The following is a 10,915-nucleotide window of genomic DNA, read 5'->3' on the forward strand; positions in this document are numbered from 1 at the left end:
TTTCCAGTTTTTAGTTTTTTGGTTATAAAAGTCATATGGTTTAGATTGAATCATGAACTAAAAATAGTCATACTTATAGTAATCATGTTGATTTTGAAAACTAACAACAACAAAACTGAAAACTACTTTTTGTGGTTTTCTTATTTTGGTTTTTAGTTTTGTAAAAAATAGAAAACTGGAAACAAAAAATGATACCGAACTACATTTTTTTTCTCAAAGGAGTTGGGTTAAGTTAAATGAAGATAAGAACTGAAAACAAAAATGATACCGAACGGGGCGATACCGAACGGACGAGATTTGATGGACAAGATCACAACCCATGAAACTACATTTTTTTGTATTGTGCATCAAAGGAAAAAACGATACCGTATCATGAGCTTTGATGCACGAAACAAAAAATGAGCTTTGATACACAATACAAAAAATTGAAAACAAAAAACGATACCGATTGGGGCGATTCACGAGCTTTGACGCACAGGATCGCAACCCATAAACCTACTATTTTTTTCAAGGAGTTGGGTTAAGTTAAATGAAGGTGAAGGACCCAGGCCCAGGCCCATAAAGAATTGAATACTAGGCCACTAGGGTACTTTAGCGCGTGTTCTTGAAGCGCTTACTGCTCCGTATTTTACTGGGTATTTCTCGCTATCTCGCCTGCGCGAAACATTTCACCCATTTCTGTTCTCCATTCTCTCTCCGCGATTTCTCTTTCCTAAATCTCAAAAGCTATGGCGATGAACAATGGGTTGCGATCCTGTGCATCAAAGCTCATGAATTCTTCTGGGTCAATCTTATCTAAGTCAGGTTTGTGGGTCTTACAAATCTAGGGTTCATCCCTTCGTTTAATTATCCCTTTCCAAGCGAATTTTACTATGAAATTTTATGAATTCGTTTAGATCTGTTTGAGGGGTATCGCTCATCTTTCATTTATTTCACTCCCCTCATTGAATTTTAGTCCGTAGATTAAGTTGCATCTGGAAATTTGACATTTTTAGTTTATGTGAGCATATGATTTTATCTTTAAAATTGGACGTAATTGATTGCAGCTTCATTTTGATTTTTTTAATTGCTGTATCTTGTATGTATTTTTTTTTTCTTCTATTGCCTAGCAAGAGCGGGTTCATTATTAAATGCAATCCATTTTTCGCTCGAATGGCGCCTTATATTAAGATTCTGTGAAACCATTTACAATGGGGGATCAATATAGGTTTATGTGTTGATGAACTTAGTACTTCTTAATGGATTTGTTTATCTCATTGGTAGCTGGTGAGGGTGAGGGAGAGGGAATGAGGTTTGAGGTGCGCAGTGGAGTCACAATAGAACTGGAACGGGCTTTTACTTAGATGGGTGCTTGAGCTTAACAATGGGAATGTTAAGTAGGTTTTGTTTGTTATGGAATAGTTTACGGAAAAATCTATTGCATAATAAGGAATAAACTACTGACCTGATTGCTATTCGTGTGAGGAATGATTTGTGGAACAATCTTTTACCTAATGGCTGCATGTCATATTGAAGTATATGGCTATTGGTTATGGGGAGATGGGACTATGGGAGATGGTTAATAAGCAATGATCGATGGCTGACTTCTAGTAAGAGTTCAGTGCCGTTGTGTGTTGATTAGGATGATTGAAGATATATCTAAACTATATACTACTTCATATAAGATATTATTTTAGGGTACAGAAGTCCGAAGATTTATTGTTTTTAAAGACAGTTAGTCAAGGCTTAGGCAAGTTTCGTAGCAGTCCTAATGCCTCATATATAGGGTTCATCACAGACTTCCCAGTATCCTTAGTTTCAAGAAATTAGAAACTAAATCTTGACATTGTCTAATTTGTTGTTACTGCTCAATGGATCTTATGGATTGTTAATTCTTTGTAGACATTGGTTCACTTCTTACTCTTGGACATTTCGAGTATTTTCAGTATAAGGGCTAATTGGGAATGAATTATGCATCCTTATCGCCAACTTAATGAAATAGCAATACAATAAATAAGAGAAACAACTATGTTGGAGATGTAGTTAGGTTTTGTTTGATGTTAAACCTGTTGTGAATAACTCCGTATGTTGCAATCTTCACTTCTTCAGTTGCTAGAGTGTGAAGTTGATTTGGCACTTGACTACTTAAGCAAGAAAGTTTAAGGATGGATCACCTTAGATTTGGATCTATATCTATTATGTCAGCCAAAGGCAGAGGGGTGTTTGATTGAATGATGGTGGAGGTTTCCTTTAGAACTTCGCTCTCTCTGGTATAATGTCTTCAAGGAGAAATTTGGATTAATTTCAGTAGAATTGCGTCTTCTCGATACAGTTTAGGGAAGTAACTTTATTAGCATCTTTTTGGGCTAAAGCAATTGGGGCTTTTAGACTCATCCAATTGGAGTGATACAAAGGAACTGAGCTAATTTGTAAATACTAATAATTTTTTTGTGTTTGTATGTCAGGACACCTTAAGTTCTTGCTATCTTCTTCTGTTTGAGTCTCAGTATACTAAGTATTATTTTTTCATTAAAAAAGGGGAAAATTAACATTAATAACCCCAACTATAGGCGACCATCTCATTTTAATCTCAACTACACTTGAACCTATTATAATAATCCTAACTATATGGGAAGTATTCTTAAAATAATCCAGATTGGCCTGTATCTTAGTTTTAAAAAGCGCACTTTTTTGCGCTTAAAGCTCAGAAGCTCACACCAAAATGCTTCTACCAGCTGAAGCCCAGCGACATACAAGAAGCGCGCGCTTCCTAGCGCTTCGGTGCTTCTGCGCTTCCTAGCGCTTTTGCGCTTCTTGTAGTCTAGGCACACTTCAGACCCTTCTTTTTTATAAAAAATAAAGCCACGTGACTCTAATTTTTTTTTTTTAAAGTATCACGTGATTTCTTTTTTTTAAAAGTGAATATTTGGGAAGTTTTTGAAAATCCTAGTGCAATTTTCTCAATTAGCCGGATTTCTCTAGCCTTCTCGCAAGATTTCTCCCGTCGGATTCTGAATTTTTCTTCCATCGTTTTGATTTCTCTATTTTTTTTCATCTTTTCTTTCCATATTTTCTCCATATGTTCTGAACTTTTGAAATTTTATTATTTCTTTCTGGGTGCGCTTCGTCTACGAAAAGCGTGCGCTTTCGCTTTGCGCTTAAGCTCCAGGGCCCTTTGGCGCTTCAGTGCGCTTCGCGCTTTTTAAAACTAAGGCCTATATGACCTTTACAACCAGTCAATTTTTTTTTCTTTTGAAAACAAAGTATGAAGCCTTCCCTCTCTCCTGCCCACTCTCTCACCTTTACTCCAGGAACCACCACATTGTCGTGGACTCCCCTGAAATAAATACCTCCATCATGATCACCACCATCAAAGAGGCTTTCTTCACCACTACCGTCTCCTAAAGATATTCTTAAAGCTCTTGAAAATCACCACCCAATGTGCTTCAAAAACTCAAGAAAACCGCCATTATATTGAAACCATCGATATTTTTCCTGATAACTCCACCACTAAATATTGCTGATGTCGCTTTTCGAGCCTCCAACACGATATATAATAGTGCACATAACTTGAGAATAAATATACCAACTCAGCTTAATCTATCAATTTATAATTGAGTTATTACTTAATTTGAGATTTATACCTGCAACTCTGCAAGGCTGCAACCTTAAGAAGAAGACAAGCAGAAAAAAGCTAAGAAGCAGGTTCCGTGGACAAAAAGAAAACAGAACAGAGGCATGTGGGGTCTTCAAATCGGAAGTATAATTTTGATACTACAGTCACCCAAATCCAAAATCATAACTATAACAACACAATTCAATGCAAAATCAGTACGGAGTGAATAAAATTGAAGTTCAGATGTTAGAGTAAATGGAATTTAAAGAGGAATTATCATCCCGTCAAACCGTCATCATATTCACATCCTTTGAATATGTATAAAATCAGAATTTTTTTGAAGAGGGTGAATTAATGAAGAATTATAACTTGACCCTTTTAGCTTTGCCGGATTTTGGGGGTTAGAGTATAAGCTTAAAGCTGAAGGAGTGAAATGAGAGGAAGAGAGTTTTCTGAAGTTATGGATGAACAATTTGTGCTGCTACTTGAGGGCTGAGGCATGGAGGCGGAGGTGAAGGCTGTAGGAAATTAGGGAAGGGGGGAGAAGGAAGAACAAAACATGAATGGGCCATTTGATGAAATTACTGGTTAGAATTTAGAACATGTAATTAAATGGGGGAGACTATTTTAAGAAGGCTACCCATATAGTTAGGATTATTCTAGATTAAAGTGTAGTTGGGATTAAAATGGGAAGACCGCCCATAGGCCATAGTTGCGATAATTTCTGTTACTTTTCCTTAAAAAAAAGTTGTTTGTACTTGTGAACTACTGCCTCCCGAAGTTTGAAGTGAACACCTCTCTTGTCGAACCTGAAGTGCTAATTAATGCTGTAGGTGGTTAATTAACTTATGACGGCAACATGATTTCAAAATATGTCAATCATTTGTTTTCGTACAAAACAAAGGTTTGTATTGTATGAAGGTTATCTTGCCTCCGTGCAAGTATTTCTGTGTTTAAAATCCATTTGTGGAGAGTGATCAAGCTGTGTAAGCAGATAAGCACTATAAGGGGATGTAAGTCTAGTAGCCTCTGTTTCGCCTCCGCTTCTGCAACCCTTGAACCTACATAATATGTAAAAGACTGATGATTTGCTTTTTTTTGTGTGTCAAATGAACATGAAACTGTGGGAAATAATGGCACATAAGTAGAATATTGTCTAAATTTAGTGATCCTACTGTGAATGTGTTGTGTTACCGTTTCATTGTTCTCTAGATATTTGATTCCTGATGTTACAAGAAAGATGCAGTTTGTTTGATTATAGTGATATTTTGTTGTGCTTTACAGCAAGCAGAGAATTCCACTCGAGTGGGATGAAGATGGGGGGACACGGTCATGATGAGCCATTCTATCTTCATGCAAAACACATGTACAACTTAGATAGGATGAAGTACCAGAAGTTGACAATGTCCCTCAGTGTATTGGCTGCCTTCAGCATAGGAGTTTTTGTCCCTGTTTACGCAGTCGTTTTCCAGCAAAGGAAGACTGGTTCTGGTTAACAGACTTCATTTTACTTCATTTACCCCACATGGTTGGAAGTTATACAATACAGACTTCCTGTCTCGTTCCCTGTATTGAAAGATCATGATGGCTTTTTTCATGTTACTTTCAGTTTTCTGCTTGGAATTGGAATCTTCCTTTGCTAGAACTTGGAAAGGTACATTTGACAATAAGATTTTTGTAATGATTTCTACTGAATCGTCTACTATATACCAGTGATTGTTATGGTTTTGGTTCAATGAAATTCTTCTCGTACATTGCATTTTAAGTTCTCGTTTCAGCTTTCTATATGCACAGACTGCGTATACCCGTGCAGAATTTTTGAGCTAGTTTTCTTCGTTGTTAATGGCGCGTCAAAATCTGGATGAAGTGGAACACGAGATGAGTCAAGTGATCCAAAAATCCCAAACCCCTCACTCAAGTAAAATATTTGCTCCGGCTAATTTTTTTGCCTTTACCTGTTTACTGCTCTCCTGACGTTCCGCATCATCCCCTGGTAGAATGACCACTACAGCACTACTCTCTTTCGGTAGTGGTCATTTGATTGTTTAGCTAACAATATTGTAGGACGTGTAAGTGTAACTTGACAAATTGGGGAAGTTGGTTACGTAGTTTTACGTATAACTTGATGTGAAATGCCAAATTGGTGTAATTGCTCAATTCATCCTAAGACCACTTTAAGGCAAATCAGTAATTCTAAATTGGACTCTCCAAAAATAACATTAGGGTTGATTAAATTGTACAAGAATATCTAAACAAAACCATTTCAAAGCAATCCATAACCATAGTTTTAACTTCTGTTTGATTCGACTATTCAAAAAGCAAAATGCAAGGGACTTTGTACTTGTTTGTTACTTGTAACTTTCCGATGTGAGCTATCTTCAGTTATAGTAAGAAAACTGTTCGAGCATCGACAAAAAACAAGTGGAGAAACGAAATTCCTCAAGAATTACTTTCAACATGGAGGAGGTAACCATTTGATTATGATATTTGGAGGAAAAATGTTACTGACGTTACAGATATAAAGAAAAGCAGTTATTTGTGAAACAAGAAGCCAGCAGACACTATGGTATACAACCAGACCTCGCAATCAGTCCTAAGAATCGCAATCGCCAAAGAATGAACATCACCGGAATTGGAATTATATATCTTCCCAGTAACTACCCTTCCTACTTTTGCTTAGGCTCAGCAAGTCCAAGATGATGATCTCTTAATCAATGGTTTCATTAGCTTGTCTTCCTCCAAAGAGATCATACCCAAGTGTGATGGATCTTCTAGCATCATTTTTGCCACTAGATACCCGGCAATTGACCATGTTTGGTACTTCCGAGCTTGTTTTCCAACATATCTTCCGAGCTTTCCATCATAGTATTCTGGCCAGCCGTCTTTGAGCAATCGGGATTCTGCCAGATCGATGGCTTTTCTTGCAATCTGTGGTCGACCAGTCTTGATGCATGCCGCCGTTAACAACCATAATAGAACTGCAAGTACCACATAGGATACAAGAGGTGGGAAAACAAACAAAAGGATAGAGGATAAATTATCAACATAAAATAGAATAAAATTTTGAGGCAAATTGGAAATTCTATATACTTCCTCTGTTCTGATTTAGTTGCAACCTTTACGCTTCACCCCAATTTTTTGAAATGCAAGTGGATAAGTAGTAAATTACATTCACGCCCCCGTTTTTTGATATATTTAAGGGGAAAATGTGGATTATTGAATATGGATGAGGTAGTTTGGTACAATCAAGTGGGTAAAGTTTCCAAAAATAGAAAGGTTGCAACTAAAAAGAAACGGCCTAAAACAGAAATGTTGCAACCAAAAGAGAAATGACCAGTAAATATAGAAGGAAATTTGGGCGATTACTATAACAATCTTTGAACCTTTAAGAGGCGTTCACAAGCAGCAATGCAGTCAGGGGACAACTCATTCAACATTTGATTCACAAAAGCTACAAAAATATTCCCAAGCATTGCCCATTAATTCGAATTTACTAAATCTCGTGCACCACCAAGCCATGACACTATGACAGTTGGTTAGTAGCAGTGTGATTAAATTCTCAATACCTAACCTGTATGTCCAAGTTATATTCTTGAAACAGACCTAATTATAATCCTTCAATGCTAAAATGGTAAACCGGAGAAACTTCCGAACAAGTATTACTTCAAGGGTGCAAGTTTTCAAAATGTGAAGTTGTTACTATATTAGCATCAAAAGAAAACTCAGCAAAGGCTAACAAACAAGGGGCAAACCTGGCCAAGATCCTCCATTGTGGTAGCTCCATCTGGTATTCTTGGGATCACATCCAGTGACAATACGCCATTCATGACTTTCTATGGCAGGATAAGCGATTTTCAAAGGCATTTCACCCACCAGCTCTTCCCAGCGTTCTTCAATGAGATCCATAATGGCCATAGATTGCTCTGGAGTTGCAAGAGAACAAAGGATGGCTACACAATTGCCCAAAGCAAACCATCGGAAATCCATCCTTGCTGGGCTCACATTTCCGATAAAGTAACCACCCCGTGTAGGCATGAAATCAAAAACCCAATCTGGAATTGAATCGGGAATGACATTAAACTTATTTACAGCAGTATGAGAGTATTCCTCTGTTTTGTAACGGTAGATGTCATTTAGTTGACGGAAATCAAGCCAAAAATAGTTTCTCATGTGAAAACTCAATGCATGCAACCGTTTCACTATTCTATCAATGAACTCCTTCCCCTCTCCGTCGTGTTTAAGCATAGACAAAGCACATCTCAGTGACATGAAAAAGAGCGATTGGATTTCAATAGGATAGCCATAAATCCCCTGCGAGATGATAGTGCATCAGAAAAATGAATCGTGGAAATTGAGTCATGCAGCAGAACTTCGAGGTCATCATATAAAAAGATGACTATGAAACCGAAACACAATGCTCACGTCATTTTAGCATGTTCTTTGCTGACTAGCAAAAACCCTGACCAGCAATGTTGCAATAGTACATAGTATATAAAATGAATGTGACAGTCAAGAGAGATAAAACGAGAAGTTCATGTACAGTTGCTTAAGACATGATATGCAGGGATTGATCATGTAAAAATATATACGAAGTATTACAAAGTCGGTAAAACATCTTAGATTACCTACTGCTACATAAAAGTAATAGGCAACCTTTATGGCTATATGATAGACAGCCTTTATGAGGCAACAACTTGAATATGGTGATGGTAGAGGCAATTGACACTAGCAATGATGATAGATATTGTGGAGTTGTACTTGTAAGCATCCAATTAAACCAATTAACAATCTAGCATAACAGAAAAGAAACAACGACAAAAAGGAAATAAGCATAGGTGGGATAGTTAACGTTAAATTTAAGAAACTGAAATTCCAAGCATGCATTTGACAAGTTTTTACAGTAGATCTATCAAAGTCAATGCTCTTAAAACAAGACTTATGCCCACCAAAAAATCTTCATTATATGAAAGAATCAGATATTAACTGTTGTAAGGAGTTTAGAGATCGTATTACCATTCTCCGATCAATCATCGAGCAACCATCTGCGCAAAGCAGAGTGGGAAACGTGTCGAACCCCTCTGACAAACACAGAGTCATTATAAGCCTCATCCCCTTCTGACATTCCGGTGATTCTGACAAGGACATATCTCCTGTAGACTTTGTATATGCACGCAGAAGAATAATCCACCAGAAACCCGAGTCAACAGGAGCTACCCTTCCAATGGCACTCTCACCAAAGTCCGCAACAACAGTATCTGTTTTCCGAACAGGATCATGGAGCACCTTGAAGCTAGCTGGCATTGCCCCTTCCCCAAGCTTAAACCGGTCAACTCTCTTTTCCCAAGCCTGAAGTTGCAGGGTCTTTAACAGGAAATTCTTAACTATATCCGGCTCACCGTTCATAAGGAAAGCTAGTGCACTAGGCACAAAATCCCTTACAAAAACCTGCAAAACAAAACATTACTGTAAATAAGAGCCAACAAATTGCTAAAAGGCAAACTAATGGGTTATTCATCAACATAAGAAAAATAATAAATAGGGTACAGTGTTCTTTTTACTGCCCCTTACATTACAATGATATAGAATAAACCTTACCTGGTCATAATTTAGAACTTCCTCAGAAGCATGGTCATAAGCAGCGATGGTGCCCACAGGCTGACCTCTAAAGTACACCAAAGATCGTCGGAGAGCTTCCCAAGCTTCGGCAACCATAGGATGGGGCTCAAAAGAGTTCCTAGTCGATGAAGCAGGGGTATCGAAACCAGACCTTGCTCCAGGAGAGTACATGTGTTCAAAGTTCTCTACACTCCCTTTATTCATACCTATGGATAACTCACTCAATGATCTCTCATCGAACGATCTCTGCCTCTCAATATTCAACCTCGGCTTATCAAGGAGCTTTGCGAGGTCAAAATCATCCATCTCAGAGATCGAGCAATGAGAGCTCACTTTCCTAAGCCCAACTCCTTCCATATTTTCTCAACACCCTTGATTCAAACACACGCACAAACACCCTTTCTATAACAAATAATAAGACCTACATAAGTCCAAATACTTCAAAAAATCAGAACATATGGTAATATTATAGACACATCAAAGAAGATTTCCAAAAGGAAAGACCTAAAATAAGCCCTCCAAACTGGACATACAAGATCTTCAAAGATTCTCTGGTGTTATGTTATGTTAGCCCCAGCTACCCCACAATTCCACAAAACATTATCCAAAACAATGAGCACATGTATCATGTCTTCTACATACATACATTATTTTAAAACAAAATCAACCTAATCCTGAAATATATTCCTAACGTACACTAGGATTAAGGACTATAAAATCTGTGGATGTTGGTTCCAAAACCTTTGATCAAATCACATCTACAACACTACCTCCGTGGCTCCTTAGACAATAAACACCAACAAAATAACGACATAATTTACATAACTTGAACAATTGCCTGAATTATTTTTGTGCATAAGTTAATTTTAACTCAAACATAGCACATTAACACAATGAAATGGTAAGATAAGTAGCTCATAAAATCAGATCCATCACAAAAATTAAAAATGCTAAAAAAATCTACATTAAATCTAGCAATAAGAAAGTACACTAGTATAAGCCTTGAAGTTAACGCAACAATAAAAAAAAAATTAAAAAAAAAGTGAAAATCAATGAGAAAATAAGTGTAATGGAGAGAAAAACATCAGATCTGCAAAGAAAATGAGAGATCAGAGGAGAAAGAGAGGACCTGAAGGAGATAAGTTGAGTCGGAAAAGTGATGTTTTCCGGCGAAATCAACGGCGGGAATGGGCCGACGAGACCGCCTGCGAGTGGTGGTCGTCGACGGCGATGAGAGAGAAAATTGGAGAAGGAAGGGAAAAAAAGAGCATGAGTTGGTGAAGCAGGCATATATAGTGATAACGGAACAGAAAACTAGGAGCGAGAAAGTTGGTAAAATTAATTTATTTTTATTATTTAATAATACGGAAAGTTGGGAAAATTTTGGGAGCAAAAAAATAAATTAAAAAGGTTAACTGGGTGGAGTAACCGGGAACTGGGAATAGTCGGTTAAGGAATGGCGCACGAGGGATTGAGGGAATTAAGGGAAACTGGGAGAAATGGAGAAAGAGACAAAACGACACAGTTTCAGATTTCTGACGATGGTTAATCCACTTGGTTTGGTTTTTGGTTTTTGTTTCGGGTGGTTGGGTCCGTTGACAGACTGCCAGCCTGCCAAGGTCCAGCCTAGCTGTTCTCGTTTTTCAATTGCCAATTTTTGTCGTGCATTTAGGTCCTGTTTTTTTTTGCTTAATTGAAATTTCA

General features: G+C 37.5%; 2 protein-coding genes across 3 annotated transcripts; one reads left to right on the forward strand and one right to left on the reverse strand.

The window, feature by feature from the left end:
- Positions 1-642: 642 nt before the first annotated feature.
- On the forward strand, positions 643-5,347 carry LOC110787624 (uncharacterized). The gene is made up of 2 exons (XM_021992254.2): positions 643-804; positions 4,880-5,347. The coding sequence occupies exons 1-2, from the start codon at positions 729-731 to the stop codon at positions 5,089-5,091; spliced, it is 288 nt and encodes a 95-aa protein (XP_021847946.1). The 5' UTR covers positions 643-728; the 3' UTR covers positions 5,092-5,347.
- A 694-nt stretch (positions 5,348-6,041) lies between these two features.
- On the reverse strand, positions 6,042-10,537 carry LOC110787625 (probable alkaline/neutral invertase D). 2 transcript variants are annotated; one of them, XM_021992255.2, is made up of 5 exons: positions 10,341-10,537; positions 9,191-9,632; positions 8,609-9,040; positions 7,348-7,906; positions 6,042-6,573 (listed from the first exon to the last, which is right to left on the reverse strand). In XM_021992255.2, the coding sequence occupies exons 2-5, from the start codon at positions 9,566-9,568 to the stop codon at positions 6,278-6,280; spliced, it is 1,665 nt and encodes a 554-aa protein (XP_021847947.1). In that variant the 5' UTR covers positions 9,569-9,632; positions 10,341-10,537; the 3' UTR covers positions 6,042-6,277. The 2 variants fall into 2 exon arrangements, with proteins under 2 accessions (XP_021847947.1, XP_021847948.1); XM_021992256.2 differs by having other exon boundaries at positions 9,191-9,613; positions 10,341-10,520.
- Between the last annotated feature and the right edge of the window lie 378 nt (positions 10,538-10,915).

Source organism: Spinacia oleracea, chromosome 2 (genome assembly GCF_020520425.1).
Source record: "Spinacia oleracea cultivar Varoflay chromosome 2, BTI_SOV_V1, whole genome shotgun sequence".
Lineage (NCBI taxonomy): Eukaryota > Viridiplantae > Streptophyta > Magnoliopsida > Caryophyllales > Amaranthaceae > Spinacia > Spinacia oleracea.